Source organism: Oncorhynchus mykiss, chromosome 14, assembly GCF_013265735.2.
Source record: "Oncorhynchus mykiss isolate Arlee chromosome 14, USDA_OmykA_1.1, whole genome shotgun sequence".
Classification (NCBI taxonomy): domain Eukaryota; kingdom Metazoa; phylum Chordata; class Actinopteri; order Salmoniformes; family Salmonidae; genus Oncorhynchus; species Oncorhynchus mykiss.
This window is the reverse complement of record NC_048578.1, coordinates 10419112-10442650: the sequence shown is the minus strand read 5'-3', so window position 1 is coordinate 10442650 and position 23539 is coordinate 10419112. Positions and strand designations below refer to the sequence as shown.

The following is a 23539-nucleotide window of genomic DNA, read 5'->3' as shown; positions in this document are numbered from 1 at the left end:
GGACCTTGATATGCTTCTTACGAAGCCCCTCCTTCGTTGCCCGGGCGGTGTGTTTGGGATCATTGTCATGCTGAAAGACCCAGCCACGTTTCATCTTCAATGCCCTTGCTGATGGAAGGAGGTTTTCACTCAAAATCTCACGATACATGGCCCCATTCATTCTTTCCTTTACACAGATCAGTCGTCCTGGTCTCTTTGCAGAAAAACTGCCCCAAAGCATGATGTTTCCACCCCCATGCTTCACAGTAGGTATGGTGTTACTTGGATGCAACTCAGCATTCTTTGTCCTCCAAACACGACGAGTTGAGTTTTTACCAAAAAGTTATATTTTGGTTTCATCTGACCATATGACATTTTCCCAATCTTCTTCTAGATCATCCAAATGCTCTCTAGCAAACTTCAGACGGGCCTGGACATGTACTGACTTAAGCAGGGGGACACGTCTGGCACTGCATTATTTGGGTCCATGGCGGCGTAGTGTGTTATTGATGGTAGGCTTTGTTAGTTTGGTCCCAGCTCTCTGCAGGTCATTCACTAGGCCCCCCCGTGTGGTTCTGGGATTTTTGCTCACCGTTCTTGTGATCATTTTGATCCCACGGGGTGAGATCTTGCGTGGAGCCCCAGATCGACGGAGATTATCAGTGGTCTTGTATGTCTTCCATTGCTAATAATTGATCCCACAGTTGATTTCTTCAAACCAAGCTGCTTACCTATTGCAGATTCAGTCTTCCCAGCCTGGTGCAGGTCTACAATTTTGTTTCTGGTGTCCTTTGACAGCTGTTTGGTCTGGGTCATAGTGGAGTTTGGAGTGTGACTGTTTGAGGTTGTGGACAGGTGTCTTTTATACTGATAACAAGTTCAAACAGGTGCCATTAATACAGGTAACGAGTGGAGGACAGAGGAGCCTCTTAAAGAAGAAGTTACAGGTCTGTGAGAGCCAGAAATCTTGCTTGTTTGTAGGTGACCAAATACTTATTTTCCACCATCATTTGCAAATAAATTCATTAAAAATCCTACAATGTGATTTTCTGGATTTTTTTTCTAATTTTATCTGTCATAGTTGAAGTGTACCTATGATGAAAATTACAGGCCACTCATCTTTTTAAGTGGGATAACTTGCACAATTGGTGGCTGACTAAATACTTTTTTGCCCCAGTGTATGTCATACAATAAAATGCTAATTATTTACTTAAATCATACAATGTGATTTTCTGGATTTTTGTTTTAGATTCCTTCTCTCACAGTTTCCCTATGATAAAAATTACAGACCTCGACATGCTTTTATGTAGGAAAAGCTGCAAAATCGGCTATGTGTTAAATACTTGTTCTCCCCACTGTACATAAATGGTAGGAATTTGCTCTGGCTTCAGCCATGACAGCATGAGAGAGAAATGAAACATCTGCATGTCGCCTGAGGTTGAGAGCGTGTGTGTTTCACTGTCCAACCGGAGGATCGAACATGATCTGAGCGTGTGATCTGAAGCTGTTTGGTTTCTTGTAAATCAACTTGAGAAATCCTCAAGGGAGAACGGACAGTGCATTATAAACAACGCGCCGCATATACCGGCCAAAAAATAACACATCTGATTTTTTGGGAGGGATGTGGAGAAAAGTAAGGCGGGGCATCCGTTAAACAGTAATTCAATTTTGTCCGTCCTTAGTGGGACTATCATTTGTTTTTCAACAGGACAATGACCCAACACACCTCCAGGCTGTGTAAGGGCTATTTGACCAAAGATAGTGATGGCGTGCTGATTCAGATGACCTGGCCTCCACAATCACCCAACCTCAACCCAATTGAGATGGTTGGGGATGAGTTGGACCACATAGTGAAGGAAAAGCAGCCAACAATTGCTCAGTATAAGTGGGAACTCCTTCAAGACTGTGTATTCCTCATGAAGCAGTCATCATGGCAAAGGGTGGCTACATTGGAGAATGTAAAATATACGTTGATTTGTTTAATACTTTTTTGGTTATGACATGATTCCCCGTGTTTTTTCATCATTTTGAGGTCTTCACTATTATTCGATCTCAAATCCAAAATGCTGGAGTATTGAAGCCAAATTAAAACTTCTTATGGTATAGGGGGCAGCATTTTCACTTTTGGATAAATAGCGTGCCCAATTTCAACTTCCTGCTACTCATGCCAAGAATATAAGATATGCATATTATTAGTAGATTTGGATAGAAAACACTCAAAGTTTCAAAAACTGTTTGAATCATGTCTGTGAGTATAACAGAACTTATGTAGAAGGCAAAACCCCAAGGACTAACCGTTCAGAAATGTTTTGAGGTCTCTGTCTGTTCAAGGGTTCTCATTGGGAAACGATATTGGCACTTGTTTTCAGTTCTTACCGCTTCCACTGGATGTCACCAGTCTTTGTAATTTGGTTGAGGTTATTCCTTTGTGCAATGAAGAAGTACGGCCATCTTGGAAAAAGGTAACGCTGTTGAGAGTGCGCAAGACTTGAAAAGTAGCCTTAGTTTCCTCTCGTCCTCTATTGAAAACAGATAGACCCGTCTTCAATTTGATCGATTATTAACGTTTAAAAATACCTAAAGTTGTATTACAAAAGAAGTTTGAAATGTTTTGGCAAAGTTTACAGTTAACTTGAGATATTTTTATGTGACGTTGTGCAATTTGGAAGCTGTTTTTTTCTGGATCAAACGTGCCAAATAAATGGACATTTTGGATATATGTGGACGGAATTAATCGAACAAAAGGACCAATTGTGATGTTTATGGGACATATTGGAGTGCCAACAAAAGAAGCTCGTCAAAGGTAAGGCATGTTTTATATTTTATTTCTGCGTTCTGTGTAGCGCCTGCAGGGTTAAAATATGCTACTCTTTGTTTACTGTTGTGCTATCATCAGATAATAGCTTCTTATGCTTTTGCCGAAAAGCCTTTTTAAAATCTGACATGTTGGCTGGATTGACAACGAGTGTAGCTTTAATTTAGTATCTTACATGTGTGATTTAATGAAAGTTTGATTTTATATCATTTTATTTGAATTTGCCGCATTTTCCCTGGCTTTTGGCCAAGTGGGATGCAAGCGTCCCCTATACCATCAGAAATTTCACTGTCCAAATACATACGGAGGGGAGTATGTGGTTTACAAAGCCATCTTTTGAATACTGGATATATTGACCAACTCAACTGTAAGACAGATAGAGCAACATATCTTGTATTGTCTGTGTTGCGATTAACATACTTTTCTAGTTAGACCACAGCAATAGTTTTGCTAATAGCACATTATCATCAATGTATTTGTTCAACTAGTTTGGACAGGCAGGCATCCACGTCTGGAGAGATCACTAATCAGGGTGGACAGCCTCCTCAGACTCCCCTTTTCTCTAGTCTTCAACCCTGCTCCATGGTCACCCATCCCCCATGGAGGCTCCAGAGCTCTGGGTAGAGCAGCAGTAGCGGCAAACCCACAGGCTAGCATCATTAAGGCATGGCCATGGTAATTAGAGGGGCCACTCAAGCATTGGTTAAATTGAACTCACTTGTCTCCTTTGCAGGGTAAAAAGACTGTGAAATGTAGCTTCACAGGAGCCCTTTTGGGGCCCTAACTGCTTATTAAGGTATCGTTGCAATACACTCCAGAGTTAGTTTAGGTCATTGTTCCAGTTAGGAAATTATAGATGTGGTGAGGTCAAGCACATTCATAGTATTGAAAAAGCTATTGTGGACTGGTAACATCCTCTTTTTACACCTCATACAGCAGTGTTTTGGCTGCTGTGAGTGAACCATATCTAATAATAACTCTTTCTGTGAGATGATCCTGATCAAGTTAGGATGACATCCAATAGCGCAAATAAACAACTGAAAATGTATAACTCTTTTACAGCGCAAATAAACGACTAAAAATATGTGTAACTCTATAACAAAGTAAAGAGGTTTGAACTGAGCTGTCTGATTGCCTGTGGAGAGGGCTTTTGATCAGCCCCATAGATAGAGTACATTGTGTCATGGGCATGTTTAATAGGATTTAATAGGATACAGCAAACCTTTTGAAAGGCCTCTTCCATGGGACTTAATTGAGAAATGTTTAGGCTCAGTTTAATATACAAAATAATATAGCCTGACCCGGTTGTCTACATCCTGAAGCTTTGGCCAGAGGCAATAACAAGCCTATACCAAAAACAACTAGCTAGTCGCTAATTTTCTCATTAGAAAGATAATGAGCAGAGACATAAGTATAATAATAAAAATCTCTTGATGAGTTTTGTTACTAAATACACTAATTGATTTAGAATATAGTGATTTGAAAAATAATTAGCTTGTATTGTTGTGGGGCTGGACTGAGACTTCCCACTGGGCACACACTAGTTGAATTAACGTTGTTTCCACGTCATTTCAATATAATGACTTGAACCAACATGGAATAGACGTCTGTGCCCTGTGGGTTCATTATTCATAAAATAATAATAGTGAAAGCCTCAATATGTGTATTTTCTGTGTCTTACCTAATAGTGCATGAAAGAGTTGGCTGCCGAAGATGGTGGAGACCTTACCCACACTGGCCTTCAGGGCCTGTTCCTCTGGACTGGTCAGACTGTCCTGGTACTGTCTCAGCAGACCCACTGCCCTCTCTGTGTCTGACAACAGGGATGCTTCAAGTTAACACCCTCACCAAGACAGTCGTTGTGATGAAATGTTAAGAAACTGATCAGATGTGATGTTTCAAGGACCAAAATGGTCATGTGCACAAGTGGCAATATTATTCTACCATAGCATAAGACAAGCCTAAATGCATGCTAGGAAAATCCTCAAATTATGGTTTTATCGGGCACACTCATGTCATAGGCTATTGTACAATTGCCAGGCTCAAAGCACAAGGATCGAGTTGGTGCATAGCTGTGTTCATTGTTTTAGAGTTTCTCTAACTGTTGGTGCTGCTATGGGCAGGGAAAGGGAGTAGTAGTCTTAAGTATAGAATGCATGCGCGTGCACAGCTGTTTAACGAAGCCAGGTGGGAGGTGTAGCGTAATTAACAGCCTTGTGATGTGCCTCACTCGCTTTACTACAACTACCTACATTTTATTATGAGTAAACTAAACTACTTCCCTTACCATCGCAGTGTGAAAGTGCTCCATGCCAGTATATATGAATTCATGGAAACATACTTCCTGTTTTCATGCCTCTTCCAAAAATGTACAAGCTAACGTTAATTCATTCGATTCTGGCTTGATAGTTGGCAACAAAGTGAGAGAGAAAAAACACAATTTTCTGCTTGTCAATACTTTTCGGCTATGACAGCGAATAAACCCAAATGTTCTAAAAACGGTATCGAATAAACGTTTGCGATAGTTTAAAACTTGTACACAAACAAAACATTTACGAAAACGTATGTAGGCACTTACCACATTTGTGGACCATGGTGTAAAGAAAAATATTCTGAGGACAACTATTCGAGGCAAGCCAAAAACTAACGAAACAAACCAGAAGAAAGATTTAATAGAGTTGATGTTTGTACCCCGTTATTCTCCCCACAATTAGGTTAATCCCGCATTTTTCAATTTTACTACCGAAACAGACACTCCCAAATTCGCACAACACTGAACTGTTACTGTAGCGGCAGCAGCTGTAATCCATTTGGCACGAGACGGGTCAACAAGTTCTGTTAAAAAGTGAAAGTGTTTCTGGGGTACCCTCGATTAATTATCTGATAACTGTAGATGGGTATGTAGCCCGTCGATGGGGATCTATAAACAGAAAATTCGTAATTAAAACATGTTTTGTTTTTTGGGGGATACTTTTGCTAGACTTAAATCATAATTATCACCATCATCATCGTCGAAAAATATCGCTACAATATTGTCGAAAAACACTTCCCTTTAGATCTTTTCATATAGCCAACTAAAAATATTCAATAGTTTGGCACTTGGAATTTGACCGTCTCACAGAAAGTGGTTACACCTGCCATCTAGTGGTTGTAGAAGATCATTTCATATTTCCAAGCACCTTTAGCGATTGAACACATTCCAAGGTGTTACTGCATATTTGTTTATGCAGAGAATTCACACAGATACAATACTCATCATAAAACGTTTATTTCATTAACACATACACGTCAAATCTGGATTGGAAAATCTCTCCTTCAGAATGTAACCCTAAGTGCACTGGAAATAGTACTGACATTTATCAACACCAATAGTTTCCAAATAAGATTACTGTGTAATGTGTAGAGTGAACCAGTTATGTTATTTATTTATTTTAACAAATAAAGTGTAACACAAATATATTTTCTGTAAGAATATACTCTTTACAACTTTGTTCATAAAACTCCTTGCATCTGGCCAATCGGTACGCCATGACCATAGATGTTAGTTTCTTCTTTGCAATGAGTCTAGATCCGAGTACCTCCATGACAATTTCTATAATGGCAAAAACATTCTAATCGTTCCCTGGATCTGATGGGTTGGGCCTGGGCCAGAGCCAGAACACACGTGGGTAAAGCTGAGGTTTGAAAATCAATCATTGGCTTTGCTACTGATTGGTTAGAGATGATCCAATTGCTGATTACTTTGTTTTGTACAACACCTCTTATTATGACATCACCTCAAACGAGTTCAATAATGGCAGTCAGACGAAAGCATGTAGAGAACAACAGAGCAGCGGAATAATTCAGTGTATTTATTTATTTAACTACGCAAGTCAGTTAAGAACAAATTCTTATTTACAATGAGAGCCTAGGAACAGTGGGTTAACTGCCTTGTTCAGAGGCAGAATGACAGATTTTTACTTTGTCAGCTCGGGGATTGGGTCTAGCAACCTTTCGGTTACTGGCCCAACGCTCTAACCACTAGGCTACCTGCCACCCAAGTTTGAGTCGTCAGGCAAGTGAAATGTATTCTATGTGATCCACCATTTTTTTGAAATACTGTAATTTAAAATTCCTCCCTGATTCAAGGGGGGGGGGTCTGGATCCAGGCTGTTCTGTTTCAGGCTTCAATCAAACTATTCAGAGGGTAAGAAGAGGGACAATTCTCTCTGATTCCAGCCGGAAAATCCTTTCTTTGCTTCTCTTTCCCTGCAGAGATAATCACACACAAAATAATTATTCCACTTCGTCATCTGTATCATCATCATCATCATCTGTATACCGTAAGGCGGCGCACAATTGGCCCAGCGTAGTCGGTTAGGGTTCAGCCGGGGTTGGCCGTCATTGTAAATAAGAATTTGTTCTTAACTGACTTGCCTAGTTAAATAAAAGGTTAAATAACACATTTAAAAGATGATCTTTATATGATGCCCTTGTACATCCTAGTTTATTTGACCGTAAGGACAAATGCAGCAGTTGTCATCTTTGCATGTCATTAATGCAACCACTACACTACAGATTAAATTATTTAAACCATCAAGTCAAGAATGACATGTATTACGGTAAGAGAGCGTGACATAATATATCAGTCCCATATCAAAGTTAACAATAGCAATCTTAAAGATTCATAATACAGGATACATAGATAGCAATTATCTTAGTAGTTAGTACCGTACATAATTACTGTAAACATTGCTAAAAAAAAAAGGGCAATCAATTTGAATTGTTCCATATTGATTATATTGATCAATTGCAATGTCTACTAGCAAAACCCACCTGTGGCATGACTCACGAAGCATCATTTCCAAAGAATAAGAGTAAAGTGAAACAAATCAAGTAATCAAATTACATACACTGTTTCCATTGTCTTTTACAAACAATGGTAGTGTTCTACTCACCTCTGTAAAATGAACAGTGTGACCATTATGAGCAATGACCCCAGGTCCACTGTGATCCATATCATTCTGTATCTATCAGGTCTCTGAAACACATACACACCTAATAGGTACATTCATATGACCCATAGATCGCGCACAAGATTAAAAATACAGCATTGAACAACAAAATGTCAAATTCAATGCTACACATAGATATCATAATATATGCTAGCTAATGTTCAAACACAACATTGACTTTGTGAGAATTACAATGTCAGGGTGGGGTGATCGGGTTGACTTTTGAAGAGGGAGAGTCTATGGAAGAGTGAAGAAGAGAGGTTTGATGTGAGTCCCTCACCATTGTCCAGTCAGGCTGGGTCATGTCCTGTAGGAGGGAGCAGGCGTTGGTGGTCACAGAGTTAGCCCCCGAGCACCACAGCAGAGAGAAGAGCCATGGTTCATTCACCACCCACAGGTTCACTGACACATTCCTGCTCCTAAGCTCCCTGGCACACGGAAACATACAAAAACACAAATTTAGTAGGTAATTCAAAGATTAGTTGAAAGAGCTCAGCTCACACAGAGCTACTTCAGCAAACATGACACTTCAAAGACTACTGTCACGTCCTGACCATAGAAAGCCTTTATTTTCTAATGGTAGAGTAGGTCAGGGCATGACTAGGGGTTTACTCTAGTTTATATTTTCTATGTGGGGTTCTAGTTAGTTTTTTCTATGTTGGTGTTTTAGTATGATTCCAATTAGAGGCCGCTGGCTATCGTTGTCTCTAATTGGGGATCATACTTAAGTAGCATTTTTCCCACCTGTGTGTTATGGGATATTGTTTTGAGTTGGTGCACGGAGCATTCGCTGTAGTCACGGTTCGTTGTTAGTTTATTGTTTATTTGTTTATTTAGTTTCACTTAATTTGAATGATAATGTGGAACTCAACATTCGCTGCGCCTTGGTCCGACATTTATTACAACGAATGTGACAACTACAGACAGTAGTGATCAATCATAACATGTCATACTATTAAAGCACACATGTCTGTTCAGACAACACTTTCCCATCATCTTCGTTTCACTAAACCAACAGAAACTATCATCCCATGGGAAAGTTTCACTACAGGGCTCTCAGCCATTAAAAAACACACCTGGGTGAAAACATGATATGAGTCTCATTCTTCACTGAAGCAGCGTGTGTCTCCATCTACAACAATGCCAGTTATTTGTCTCAGCACACCAACACTTTTCATTGTGACACTATTGTTTGCCCTGCAGCAGTCAGTCAGCACAGGAAGAGTAGAATGTGGTTCTGGAATTAAGGTTTATTTGTCTACAGCTCTGAGAAAAGCAAGGGCGCTTTGAAGGAGGCTACTCACCAAATCTCTGTGGCACTCAAAGCACTGTATTTGACATTCAGATGGTCTCCTCTGTCAAGGTCCATATCAGACACATCGTTGTAGACCTGTATGAACCCTGGTGCGACCTCCCTCACATCCACCCTGTGTTTGGGGGGAAGCCAGAGGATCTAGAGAGAGAAACGACAAAAAACACTGTCATACAACTGTAATAAGACTTTAACTACACAGGACAGGAATGATAAAGCAGTGATACTGATAGACATTCTACTCACCAGGTCTTGGGGGATGCCAGATTTGAGGATGGTGTTCACGGTGTCGATAGTGTCATTGTTGTTATCATTTTTTAGGTCAAAGATGACAGAGGTGTTGTGAGTCTTGGCTAGGTCCAGCAACTGCAGAAGGGAGGGAACACTCTGGTTCCCAGCTGTCTTCTTCTCCTGCTCTGAGAGCTGGGAGACTGAGCAGAACGGATCCGTCTGAAAGGAAGACATCCATAGTATGGATGTCATTATGTCAATGAGTTGGTAGAGTTCAAATCATAATCAAAATGTAAAGGATCTACAGTATATAAGGAATTTTCAAGTAAACCTTCTGAAATGATTTCCAACTACAACATACAAGGGAGGCTTGTGAAATTGGATATCACCCTTACCTTCAGGAACCAATCACCAGCGTTTAATTCCTGTAGCTCCTCCCAGGTGAGGTTTGTGCTGTGGTTGAAGTCTTTCCCAGGGAACTTATGTAGAACATCTGTAGTCCTCCTCAGGAAATGGCTTCCGTGGTCATGCATCAGGTAAGGAACTCTGTCCTTACTGGGGAAGGAAGAAATGTCAATAAACTGCGTCTCTGAAAAGCGCTGTATAAATCCCACGTGTTATTATTAAACTGAAAACAATTTCAAACAGCAGTGCACGTTTGAGCCTTCACAACGTCTATGTAAAGAGGAAGCAGCCTTAGTCCCCCGGGTACCTGAGCTGCACGTCCGTCTCAAAGGCGATCACGTGGCACCCCACACTCCTCCTGAACGACATCAGGGTGTTCTCTGGGGTCAGCTGAACACAGAGAGAGGACAGATGTGTGAGAAACACTCCTGTGCTAAATACAGATGACAGTTCAGCTGAGTGGGCCTATGGTGGAGATAGTAGAGAAGAGTGGAGCAACATAATAGGGGCAGAGCAACATGCCATGTGGGGCCCTCAACATGACTGGACAGCAATGTTCCCTCAAAAAAAATTCAGCACTGAGCAAATTTCAGGTCTGCTGAACCGCTGTCTGTCAAATTCTGTACAACTTCCAGCACGCTTTACGGTGAACACTGAGGCTGTACCCACTTTAACTTACAGTTTTAACAGTGGCCAAGTAGGCTACTGTGGCTATTTGATCATAATGTCGGCCTACCAGAGCAGCCTACCATAACAAATTATGAAGAAAAATGCTTCCCGTAACATTTTAACATGGAAATAGCTGTTCTATCATTCAGCCTACAGTAGCAGCCAATGTGTGGTGTGCAACGCCTATACATTCCATGAGACTTTTGGAAAGAAAAACATGCAGGCTTGACATCAAACTGTTTATCCACTTGTTCTTTATACCATCATTACAGAGAATCAGACAAATTATTCTACACTCTGCCTATTGACTACTTAGCTTATTCAAGACTGTCTCAAAATACAAAGTATGTTTTGCATACTAAATCGTGCATAGTTCGTTGTGTTTCGGTATGTTACATTGAAATTGGCGAATGTTGGGTTGATTTGATCACAATTCCCACAGTAGAGCGAAACGTTGATAGTGTCAACTAAAGGGGTTAACTGTAGAAAGTTGAGCGAAGTTCAATCTCGTGCTTCTTTGTGCAGGCTCACATTTCTTCTGCACGGCAGTCGGATGGAGTTTAGAGGGAATGTTGAGTTCAAGCCCTCTGATATACTGGCAAGTTATGGAAATAGGGGGATATGTGCTCAGTGCAATGTAAACACTAATCCTAAAGTCATTTGGTTATACTGTCTCTACACTATATGATGATTTATCCGTTAGCCTACTGAATCATAAGGTAGGATTATGGAATTTATGACAACAGTAAAATGTTAACACATAAGCCGTTTTTGGATGATGGTCTTGTAGCTATGTAATAAAGCCTTATCCACTGTATGAGAAAGGTAGTCAATCAATCAACTTTCGGTACTTTGTGTTTTCCAGCTTAGCCCTTTAATATTGAGGCAATGTAACTAATGTAGGGTATGAGAAATAGACTGAGCAGGATGCACTTCCTCACCATTGGTGCTCCGCGATGACCAATAAGGGCAGGTTTAGGGGGCAGCTGTTTCTCCTCCACCAGACAAGGGGATTGGATGAGGAGGGGGCTGAGGAAGATTGCCACCGACACGCCAGCAAACACTACCATGATGAGGATCTTAGAGGCTGGGGACACAGACAGACACAGGTTAACAAATGAAACAGTCATACTTGAACTATTGTTGTGAATAGAGAAAGGCAAGGAAAGAAGACGCTGCATTTAGTCAACTGAATTAGTTCATCCAGCTGGTATAATCATTCATTTTACATTACATTTACGCTTTAGTCATTTAGCAGACGTTCTTATCCAGAGCGACTTACATGCGCAATTAGGGTTAAGTGCCGCCCAGTTTTCCCAGAACTCAATTCTATTGAACTAATATACCTGTATATGGGTGTGTAGGCTACTGTATGTCTCATATTATTGATGTCATGGTGAGTGTTTGTGTATTTCTATTGGAGGAGTTCAGTATCAGCACTGACCTATTCTGCGGGTCCTTTGGAAACACTGGAACACCAGGCAGCTTACCAAGGTCAGGGCTCCAACCCCTCCCATCTGTAGGAATGGAGCCGTGGCCTGAGGGAGATCAATGTTACATACCAAAGATCTGACCCCAAACGCATTTATTATTTTATTTAACCTTTATTTAACTAGGCAAGTCAGTAAAGAACAAAGTCTTATTTACAATGACGGCCTAGGAACAGTGGGTTAACTGCCTTGTTCTGGGGCAGAACGACCGATTTTTATCTTGTCAGCTCGGGGATTTGATCGAGCAACCTTTCGGTTACTGGCCCAACGCTCTAACCACTAGGCTACCTGCCGCCCCAAAAACTGCTCCACATCTCACTATAGCTCTAACATTCTCACCGCCGCACACACACACACACACAAGACGGTTCCATGCTGCAATACTTTAGCCTTACTATACCTGTAGTGACAGGAGAACAGTGTGCCACTCTTTTTTCCACTGTAGGCTTATTCCAGTGGTGCCCAGGGCGATGAAGACCACACCTAAAAACAGGAACAACTGTGCAGAGCAAACCACAAGACAGCACAATGCAATCAATACAGATCATACCTAGGTTAGTTAATATTGTTAATCATCTATGCTATTATCATTCATGTTATGCAACCTAGCAATATAGCTGGATACTTCTTGTAACACGTGCAGAGGGAAACATTCCAGGAACACATAATATTCCTAATACCTTGTGTAGACAGTGTAAGTCCAAAGGCTCTTTCAAGGCAAGTTGGACCAGTGCAAATACCTGCAATTAAACAGCCATTACAACACAGCTAATGTAAACTACATAAATACATTGATAGGTATGTGAATTGTCTCCCTCACCAGTAGCAGGATGCAGTAGATGGTCAGTACAGCAGCGATAACGATCAGCACCATGAACCAGTTCACCCACAGTTTAAGAATGGAAAAGGCCTTCCTGGTAGGGGACAAAAGAGGGTAGAAGATCACAAGGTCTGTCAACGTATGTGTGCGTGTGTGTGTGTGTGTGTGTGTGCGCGTGCGTGTCCGAAGCTATATGACCAAGCTCACCAGTTGACATCCTCACGGTCATTGAAAGCCATCAGACAGACGTACATCCAGAAGAGAGTGAGCAGGGACACAGCGGTAAGGACCGACAACCAGCAGCAGGAACACTATAGCAAGGAGAGTTCATCATTACTGCTGGAACTCTAAACCTGTTCAAGTTTTTACTCACTTTGGAAGAACTCATTGATTACTAAACTTGTTTGTCAGGAAAACACTTACCTTCCAGGATACAATTAAAAGTGTGTGTACAGGTTGTTTCGACAGTCAGAAACTGTACGCAGAACTTAATCCAATTAATTAGATTTATCTCCGGGGTACAGGTGAAAATAATCATATGCAGTGCATTCGGAAAGTATTCAGACCCATTGACTTTTTCCATATTTTGCTACGTTACAGCCTTATTCTAAAATAGATTAAATCGTTTTTTCCGTCATCAATCTACACATAATACCCCACAATGACAGAGCAAAAACAGGATTTTAGAAATTTTTGCACATTTATATAAAATAAAATAAACTGAAATATCACATTTACATAAGTACTCAGACCCTTTACTCAGTACTTTGTTGAAGCACCTTTGGCAGAGATTACATCCTAAATTCTTCTTGGGTAGGACACTACAAGCTCGGCACACCCATATTCCAGCATTCTTCTCTGCTGGTCCTCTCAAGCTGTGTCAGGTCGGATGGGGAGCGTCACTGCAAAGCTACTTTCAGGTCTGTCCAGAGATTTTCGATTGGGTTCAAGGCTGGGCTCTGGCTGGGCCACTCAAGGACATTCAGAGACTTGTCCTAAAGCAACTCCTACGTTGTCTGTGTGCTTAGAGTCATTGACCTGCTGAAAGATTAACCTTCACCCCAGTATGAGGTCCTGAGTGCTCTAGAGCAGGTTTTCATCAAGGATCTCTCTGTACTTTGCTCAGTTCATCTTTCCCCCAATCCTGCCAAGTCTCCTAGTCCCTGCCACTGAAAAACATCCCCACAGCATGATGCTGCCACCACCATGCTTCACTGTGGGGATGGTGCCATGTTTCCTCCAGACATGACGCTTGGCATTAAGGCCAAAGAGTTCAATCTTGGTTTCATCAGCCAGAGAGTCCGTTAGGTGCCTTTTGGGAAACTCCAAGCGGGCTGTCATCTGCCTTTTACTGAGGATTGGCTTCCGTCTGGCCATTCTACCATAAATGGCTGATTGGTGGAGTGCTGCAGAGATGGTTGTCCTTTTGGAAGGTACACCCATCTCCACAGAGGAACTTTGGAGCTCTGTCAGAGTGACCATCGGGTTCTTGGTGCCTCCCTGACCAAGGCCCTAATTCCCCGATTGCTCAGTTTGGCCAAGCGGCCAGCTCTAGGAAGAGTCTTGGTGGTTCTGAACTTGTTCCATTTAAGAATGATGGAGGCCACTGTGTTCTTGGGGACGTTCAATGCTGCAGAAATGTTTTGTTACCCTTCCCCTGATCTGTTTCTCGACACAATCCTGTCTCAGAGCTCTACGGACAATTCCTTTTACCTCGTGGCAATTCCCTCGATCTCATTTTCTCTGACATGCACTGTCAACTGTGGAACCTTATATAGACAGGTGTGTGCCTTGCCAAATCATGTCCAATCAATTGAGTTTACCACAGTGGACTACAATTGAGTTGTAGAAACATCTCAAGGATGATCAATGTAAACAGGATGCACCTGAGCTCAATTTCAAGTCTCTTAGCAAGGGGTCTTAAGGTATGTTGTTGTATGTTGTCTTTTTTATTTTTAATAGATGTTTGCTTTGTCATTATGGGGTATTGTGTGTAGATTGATGAGGAAATGTTTTTATTTAATCAATTTTAGAACAAGGCTGTAATTTAACAAAATGTGGAAAAAGGGAAGGGGTCTGAATACTTTCCGAATGCAAATGTAATGTGTTAAAAAAATTAATTGTCTGAAATACCTGATTTACGTAAGTATTCAGACCCTTTGCTATGAGACTTGACATTCCCCAGAGGGCTCAGGACCTCAGACTGGGGCAAAAGTTCACCTTCCAACAGGACAACGACCCTAAGCACACAGCCGAGACAGCGCAGGAGAGGATTAAGGACAAGTCTCTGAATGTCCTTGAGTGGCCCAGCCATAGCCTGGACTTGAACCGGATCAAACATCTCTGGAGAGACCTGAAAATAGCTGTGCAGCGACGCTCCCCATCCAACCTGACAGAGCTTGAGAGGATCTGCAGAGAAGAATGGGAGAAACTCCCCAAAAACAGGTGTGCGAAGCTTGAAGAGTCATACCCAAGAAGACTCAAGGCTGTAATCGCTGCCAAAGGTTGTTCAACAAAGTACTGAATAAAGTGTCTGAATACTTATGGCAATGTGATATTTCAGTTTTTATTTTTAATACATTTGCAAAACTTTCTAAAAACCTGTTTTTGCTTTGTCATTATGGGGTATTGTGTGTAGGTTGATGATGGGGGGGGACGATTTAATCAATTTTAGAATAAGGCTGTAACGTAACAAAATATGGGCAAAGTCAAGGGGTCTGAATTCTTTCAGAATGCACTGTATATATAACCCCTAGCTATGGTTTAGAAGTACATCTTCATTGAGTTTTCTTGTGTGGCTGGTCGACCCAAAAAGTGTGTTTTTGTGTTTGTGATTGTGGGAGTGTGTATTTATGTACACTGTATATGTGGTATTTCTAAGGGGCTCAGCTTCCTCTGGGATGTTTGAGTCATGAGACCCTCCAACGCCTCTTCATGTTTGGTTTCACCTGCTGTTCCATTCCACCACACGTAGGGGGAATCAATACAGTCATCAAACACACCAGCATCCACCATTCAACCAACCTCAATTGTGTCCGAACAGAAACCCCCCTCCCCTTGGACACTAATGGTTTGTCCCCTTTGTAATCCTGTGCCAGATCACCTTTTACCCAGCCTGTGAGTTCAGTTCAGCAATTAGTCCTAGCACATATTCACATGCTCTAATATGTACCACAATCTCCCTCCTCCCAATTATCCTGCTCTTATTTACACAACAGGTCTGAATGAATGGATGCCTCTCCAATAACATCCATCCACATCTCACATGCCTAGGAATAGAGGCTTCCGATTATACACCCACAGTGAGTTTATAAAGGGGAAACATCCTCATGTATCCACTGAATGCTGTCCAATGGAATGTTAGTGACTGCTGTTGCTGGATGGTGATGACGATGAGGATGACGTAGGTGATGACATAGATGATGATGATGATGATGATGATGATTAACATTACAACACATACCAAAGCCCTTTTAACAGTTACATGTAGGCCTGACTCACCTGGGAGAAGTCACTAAAACAACTACATGGAATTACAGTATATAAACCAAAGTTGAGGATAATGATGGTAATGTATGAGAAGTTAGTACCAAAAATGTTAATCATCTTAATGTATGTTCTATAGCTATATTCTACACAAAAATCTAAATCTGGGTCCACAACAGTACTCACTTTTCGTTTCCTCTCACTGGGCTGCCTCCAGTTGCAGCTATACATTACCCTGCAGCATTTTCGGCCACAGCTATCCTCAGACATCATCACCTCCCCTCCTCATTTACTTTCAACTATTAGGATATCCTGTCCAGAGGAGTGTGGATCCTGTCGGTCCTGTTGTGTAGTTATTTGATCCTCTCAGCCTTGAGGGGCTGGATAGAGTGGTGGGGGGGACAACACTCCTGGAGAACACCTTGTCTGGCAGCTCTGTATGTGAGGAGGGGCTCCGCTCCGCAGTGGGCTGACTCACCACTCTAAACCTACACAGTGTAGGAGGAGAGAGAAAAAAGAGTGAGGGGAAAAACAGGGAATATCTGTGAGTATTAGGGCCATCCCTGTTCAATAACTTCCTGAATAGAAATTCTAAGTTGGGGAGCTGCTGACAATGGCCAACCCTGTGGGGTTCTGTGAGTACCACGGAGAGGCCTGAGAGTGAAGTCCCACCATAAGACACTCAGTTCCGTGGGAGAAGGGAGGGAGAGGAAGAAGGAGGAGGGGGCTCATCGTCAGCAGGGGGTTGCAGTGCAGAGATGTACAGACTTCAACCGGGGGATTAGCTCGGGGGACTGGCGCCCTGTTTTTATGAAACCAAAGATATTAAGCCTTCACAATATTGAAATATTACTCTACAAAAGAGAGCTAAAGATGGATGAGGGAGGTGAGGGAAGAATTTTCAGTGAACAGGCTGGGGCATATACATGTAAACCTGCTACCCCCTTATTCTCTTCACTGGGGTGACGATATTGAATTAGGGCACGGTGCCCAGTGCCCACATAACAAAAACAAAATAAAAAAAACATGAAAAGAGTTCTACCACATTGTAAACCAAATTGACATTAGACCATCTAACTGATCCATTTCGGGAAAGTCTGACAAGTCTTTTTTAAAGCATGAGCTGTTAATTCATCAAGTTAGAACACTCGTTGAGCTTTCCTTGAAAATGAATAACTATTAGCCGATTGTAAAAACAAGCCAAATGTTCTTGGTCAGTTTTTGTTTTGTTTTTTCGCCATTAATATGTATCAGATAATCAAATGTATGCTGTTGGTCAAGGGCTGACACATTTTGTTTGAATAGGTATTTTGTCCACAAGTCCATAATCCAAAATAAGTATTTAAGAAAAAGAAAGAAAAAGTCAACACTTATAGAGAGGGGCCAGTATGAAATAGTGTGAAGGTATTTTGTGCTGAGGAAAAGCCCTTCTCTAAATATCAGGTTGGATTGAGGAGAACCAAATGATCACAGGAACAGGTTGACAATGGGAAAGAAGTGAAAGTCAAGAGAAATCTGAGCAAGGAAAGCAGATCATTTGCCAATGTAATGTAAGTTGTCTATGCCTACACATCTACAGAATGTAGGCACAGAAGTGAATTTCAGGATGCTTGGTGGAAACCTCCTTTAAACCTACCACTTCTTGGCCAGGGCTCCCTTGAAAAAGAGACTCTGTTAGGTGCTACAGAATCATACAGTCTCCACAGTATGTCATAATACAATACAACAGTGAATAATCAGTGTGTTCTCAGTCCTTGTACATCCAGTCTGGCATCAATCACTATCATCAGATTTGAGGAACAATCCATAACATTCAGTATCAAGTCTAGTGATCATCAACACTGAATGCCACAAACAGATCACTTGAAATGATGTTTATTACAGAAAATCCCCAAATGCTAAACATTGTGTTGATCACACTAAACTAAATACGAACTTTAGTGATCTTAAATGTCCCCATTACAAGAAGAATAAATTAATGCATGGAATAAAAAAACGTCTGACAATCTACAGGGAGAGTGTTCCGATAAGCATGGGCCTAAAAAACAATAAATATTTGTTAGAAGAAACATCTCGGTTTCTGAAACAATTGTATAAGGCAGCATTTACTCTTAACAATAGTAATGTGAAGGCCAAGACAAACTCGGCAGTGTTGCGAGAGTGAGAAGGCATGATTCACAACTTGGCACACATCAAGCACTGGGACTTGGCAAAAAATGTACATAGCATATCAATGTTTGTTGGATAGATGAGGGTAGGCACAGGTAGTCAGGTATTCAACACGGGAATAAGGAAGGGTTACCGATCAGAACAGATAAGGTGAAAAAAATAAAAAATTGAGCCAAGATTCCAACATGTTTATCACCTACCTTTCTAAATAGAACTTTGAAATGGAATCATGCATGCCCCTTTTTCCCTTCAACATTTATCATGTTGTAATGATCCATAAGATCCTGGGCATGACAATAGATGTTATGTTTTGAGAGTTGTCATCACATTAAGCAATAATGACTTTCTCAAACTATGGTGGTGAGAAGGTTGAGACATATTGGGACGAGTTTGATTCAAACCTGATTGTTCCACCTTTGAGAACTTGACTTTAAAATGAGGAAATAGAATGAAATGTCTCACAATTTATTGTGACAATGCCCTGTTACCACATGTAAGTCCATTTCATCCCTCAATGTGGCTTAACTGACCTGGATTTGAAGTTAAAAATATTTAATTATCCCACATGATGACATAAAAAGGTAATAAAATGTCATACAAAAGTGAGTGACAGAAAGCCCACTATTGAACCCTTTCTGTGGTAAACCCTGTACTGAGTGAATGTTGTTACTTAGAATGTGGTCTGTCTGCATCAGAACCACATAAAGTATTGTATCTACAATTACAGGACATTTCACATGTTCTCCTCATTTGACCAAAGTTTAAAAACAACTTACCATTGAGCATGAATAACTATCTCTGTTCAAACTCAGTGGTTAACCTGGTCAATCAATTTAGTTGAAATTTGTAGATATATTAATCAATTTGAGTTCATTTGACAACGCATTAAAATACATTTGGCTAGTAAAAGGAGTGAGGCGCATCATACCTTGAGATAACATGTGTTCGTCTCTCTTGTAGTGTTGCAACACTGTAACAGCCAGTGATATTCTGTTCATCAACTTTTTCTAGTCCACTATATTTCCAGTCCACTATATTTCGTTACCTCTTTTCTGTGTCTGTTGTTCTGTCATCCACTCCCGTTCTTTGTGGAAATCCGTGCCCGGAATGTAAATGAATCATAATGAATGGGTGCAAGTTTCTAAAGTAGTAAGGGGAGGGGTACGTGGAGGAAGGCAAGTCGCCTGAACGCACGTAACCTACAATTGCAGATAAATGCTTTGAGCGCATTTTTAATAGTATAGGTAAAGTAGAATGTACATGTCTAGGGATAGAGGCAGATACGTTTTTCACATTGCCTAACTCATCAATAGACTAAATAAATGGACAGTTCATATATGGTTAGTCCTATATAGGGATAGTTCACCCAAATTACAAAACGACACATCGACAGGATTTGTTGGTTTCCTTACCCTGTAAGCAGTCCATAGACAAGGTGAGACAACAATCCATGCTTTGGTTTGATTTCCCTGGCACGGTTTCCACATGCTAACAAAGCATGGAGTGCTGTCATACATTGTACATAGACTGCTTAAAGGGTAAGGAAACCAATATGTCATTTTGTAATGTGTAATATCCCTTTAATAGTGTTAGAACACCGCTAGGGCTTCTGTATGCGACGTCTGCACTATTTCATACAGAACTTTAGGTCAATACTACTGCTCCGAAAACAGTTCAATTAAGCTTAAGGGAACTGAGCACGATTTAAAACTTAACTGAACAGGCAGTTAACCCACTGTTCCTTGGCCGTCATTGAAAATAAGAATTTGTTCTTAACTGACTTGCCTTGTAAAATAAAATAAAAACAGGATCAGAGGCCTGTCATGGCGGAACATTCACAGACAGGATTTTTTGCACCGCCTGGGCTGTGAGTTCATGAAGACCCAATAAACGTTCAGCAGCATTTCACAATGATTCCAATTTTCTTAGACTTCTTCTCTCCACTTGTGCTGTTCAGTTTATGACCATTGCAATAAACAATACAAAGCCCACCTTTTTAATATGTAGCATTTCACTATCCCTTGGTTGATGAGAACTACCATTGTTTCTTACCCCCCAATCGTTCCTTCCAATCTCACCGCCTCCAGATAGGAGACACGCTGAACACTCCTTACCCTCGCCACCTCGTTCTCCTTCACCCTAAACACGGGACCCCAGGAATTCAGGCGCATGTTGACTTCCACAGTTGCAGCATTTCACTTCATCTGGCATACGATACTCTTCTCTTCTGCACACCCTTGACACATGGCCAAATATTTTACATTCATGAAGCTGAAGGGGCTTGTGCACAAAAGCTCTTACAGGGGATTTCGTGAATCCTAACTTTATACCAGAAGAGAGAGACTCTTCCCCAAAGTACAGTAGCATGAATGAAGTGAATTAATTTTTTCCAGGTCAGTCAACATGCACCAACCATTCCATCAATGTCTTCAGTAACATCCTCTGCCTTTATTTACATACAGGAAACATTCCACTCATATCTTTTTTGTTGTTTTCTATAAACAAGCTTCTTCTGCACCATAAATGAACAAAAAAATCTAAATGAGACCACTTCTTGTGACTCTCACCGACTCCAACACATTCCAGATTATCCTGGAGAGGTTAAACGGATTCCCCAAGTAGCATTGATCCAAAACCCTCACTCCGACTAATAATGAGTCTAGTGGTTTCCTATTTCCCAACATAGCTTAACTTCTCGTTTCCCTTTTTCTTCGCCACTGTAAACCACTCAATCTCAATTTCTGCCAATCTTCCTGTCCACATCACCAATCCTGAAAATCCTCTTGGCCATCCATAGCCAAATGAAGCCCCCCACCCCACCCCAAAATGCCAGGTGCACCCCAAAATTGTGATTCACTAATTAATCAGGGACGCAAAAACCATGGAGCGCACCTGACCGGTAATTGTTCCTCATTAAAACCCTCCTATCCCACACAGCCCCCTAAGAAACGTAACATTTTGTTTTGGAGACTATTGCATGCAGAAATTATCATTGCCTATGTCTTTTTTGAACCAATAGGTTTTGAAACCATGGACCAAAAGATCCCATATGATGACTACCAACTCCCTGTGGTCTTTTTACCTTCTTATGAGAGTCCCCCAGCATGGATAGCCCCTCAGGAGGTATGAGCCTGAGATGACATCCATACCTTGTCATAACACTGTCAACAGCCAGTCTAGTTCACTGTCACCTCAGATCTTCAATGATGTTCCCTCTGTGTCCTGTCTGTCGGTGTAGCGGATCCACCATCCTGACTACAACAATGAGCTGACACAGTTCCTGCCACGCGCCATTGTGTTGAAGAAACCTCCAGGTGCACAGCTAGGCTTCAACATCCGTGGGGGAAAGGCCTCCCAGCTGGGCATCTTCATCTCCAAGGTGTGTGTGAGAGAGAGAGAGGCTGAGGCTGAGACAGGTGCAACTGCCCAATGAGTGCTGATCTAGCTAGCCTACACTTTTCAGACACTTTCATTGTTTTTAAATATATGTTTTTGTTTTTTCATTTTGTCAGTAATCTTCCTTCTCCTTAATCTTTTTGTGTGTATGTTGCTAGGTGGTCCCAGATTCGGACGCCCACAGGGCAGGGCTCCAGGAGGGAGATCAGGTGCTGTCTGTCAATGAGGTGGACTTCCAGGACATAGAGCACTCAAGGGTCAGTGATGTACTGTAGACCATACAACACTATACACACACAACACTACACCTTTTGATAAATGACTTTATTTTGAACCTCAACACTAACTTGTGTTTAAAAAAAGGCTAATTGTTTTCGGAATACATTTCTCATAGAAATAGTTTATTCTCCTCTCAGGCTGTAGAGATTCTGAAGACTGCCAGGGAGATTCTGATGAGGTTGCGCTTCTTTCCCTACAGTAAGCGTTGCTTTCACCTGCTCCGCCATGTAATATTAAGAAAGTGCCTAAATTGTATCTACTGTAAATGGTTCCATTCATGCTTTATACCTTATTATGTCACCTCTGCAACCTGTGAAGTTTATTTGAATGGTTGTTATGTAACTTCCTGTTTCCCATAGACTACCAGAGACAGAAGGAGAGGACTGTGCACTAGGTGACAGAAAGGTTCCACGGGAGAGTGAGAAACAGTATGGTTACATGCACACAATAATATGATTATTGTGGATAGTACGTTTAATATAATAGTTCATTTAAAACGTTTACATGCTTTGCAAGAATAACAATGTCCCAAATAATCCTGTTTACATGAACACATCTGAAATCAGGCTACCTGATGGGACTTTTGAGAAATAAAGAAAATCGGCAATCAAAATAAAACCTACCACAGTGACCATGTTATTTTTGCGAAGACCATTTGATTTGGAGTTCGGATATGTAACGTTTGTGTATGTCAAAGCTATTTCAAAAATGAATACTTTCAGTTTTTCCGAACTCACTTCACTCGCGCATAAGAGCGGGACTTGCGCTTCCGGTGCTGGCACATGCACAGATCAAATACACTGTTTCCATGTCATAATAAGTAGAAAGCTTACTCAGAAAACCAGGTGTTTTATTATTATTATAATACTTTGTTTATATATACAGGACCAGTCAAAAGTTTGGAAGCACCTACTCATTCCACGTTTGTTCTTTATTTGTACTATTTCTACATTGTAGAATAATAGTGAAATCATCAAAACTATGAAATAACACATATGGAATCATGTAGTTACCAAAAAAGTGTTGAACAAATCAAAATATATTTTATATTTGGGATTCTTCAATGTTGCCACCCTTTGCCTTGATGACATCTTTGCACACTCGGCATCCTCTCAACCAGCTTCATGAGGTAGTCACCTGAAATGCATTTCAATTAACAGGTGTGTCTTGTTAAAAGTTAATTTGTGGAATTTCTTTCCGTCTTAATGCGTTTGAACCAATTAGTTGTGTTGTGACAAGGCAGGGGTGGTATACAGAAGATAGCCCTATTTGGTAAAAGACCATGTCCATATTATGGCAAGAACAGCACAAATAAGCAAAGAGAAACAACAGTCCATCATTACTTTAAGACATGAAGATCAGTCAATTGAAAGTTTCTTCAAGTGCAGTCGCAAAAACCATCAAGCGCTATGATGAAACTGGCTCTCATGAAGACCGCAACAGGAATGGAATACCCAGAGTTACCTCTGCTGCAGAGGATAAGTTAGAGTTACC

The 23539-nt window shown here is 41.1% G+C and overlaps 3 protein-coding genes across 7 annotated transcripts in view; 1 reads left to right on the top strand and 2 right to left on the bottom strand.

The window, feature by feature from the left end:
- The window catches only part of LOC110488767 (discs, large homolog 3 (Drosophila)), a 152216-nt gene extending 146608 nt beyond the window's left edge, over positions 1–5608 (bottom strand). The window contains exons 1-2 of one of the 2 annotated variants that reach the window (XM_021561115.2): positions 5373–5608; positions 4476–4607 (exon numbers count right to left, since the gene is read on the bottom strand). In XM_021561115.2, coding sequence (XP_021416790.1) covers positions 4476–4607; positions 5373–5388 — 148 coding nt within the window. In that variant the 5' untranslated portion in view covers positions 5389–5608. The remainder of the gene's footprint in view (positions 1–4475; positions 4608–5372) is intronic. The other variant, XM_021561120.2, reaches the window with a different exon arrangement.
- A 437-nt stretch (positions 5609–6045) lies between these two features.
- Positions 6046–20060, bottom strand: LOC110488768 (glycerophosphoinositol inositolphosphodiesterase GDPD2). Of its 4 annotated transcripts, none has more exons than XM_036942920.1 (15): positions 19783–20060; positions 16388–16689; positions 12923–13026; positions 12716–12809; positions 12576–12635; positions 12296–12394; positions 11850–11943; positions 11347–11492; positions 10044–10126; positions 9727–9886; positions 9347–9550; positions 9093–9241; positions 8069–8216; positions 7732–7814; positions 6046–7042 (listed from the first exon to the last, which is right to left on the bottom strand). In XM_036942920.1, the coding sequence occupies exons 2-15, from the start codon at positions 16472–16474 to the stop codon at positions 6970–6972; spliced, it is 1584 nt and encodes a 527-aa protein (XP_036798815.1). In that variant the 5' UTR covers positions 16475–16689; positions 19783–20060; the 3' UTR covers positions 6046–6969. The 4 variants fall into 4 exon arrangements, with proteins under 4 accessions (XP_036798815.1, XP_021416805.1, XP_036798816.1 ...); XM_021561130.2 differs by lacking the exon at positions 19783–20060 and adding an exon at positions 19299–19740; XM_036942921.1 differs by lacking the exon at positions 19783–20060 and adding an exon at positions 19416–19740.
- A 1290-nt stretch (positions 20061–21350) lies between these two features.
- On the top strand, positions 21351–22962 carry LOC110488766 (PDZ domain-containing protein 11). Its single transcript, XM_036943656.1, has 5 exons — positions 21351–21493; positions 21609–21749; positions 21925–22023; positions 22183–22243; positions 22405–22962. Exons 1-5 carry the CDS (start codon positions 21401–21403, stop codon positions 22437–22439), a joined length of 429 nt encoding a protein of 142 aa, XP_036799551.1. The 5' UTR covers positions 21351–21400; the 3' UTR covers positions 22440–22962.
- The last annotated feature ends 577 nt before the right edge of the window (positions 22963–23539 follow it).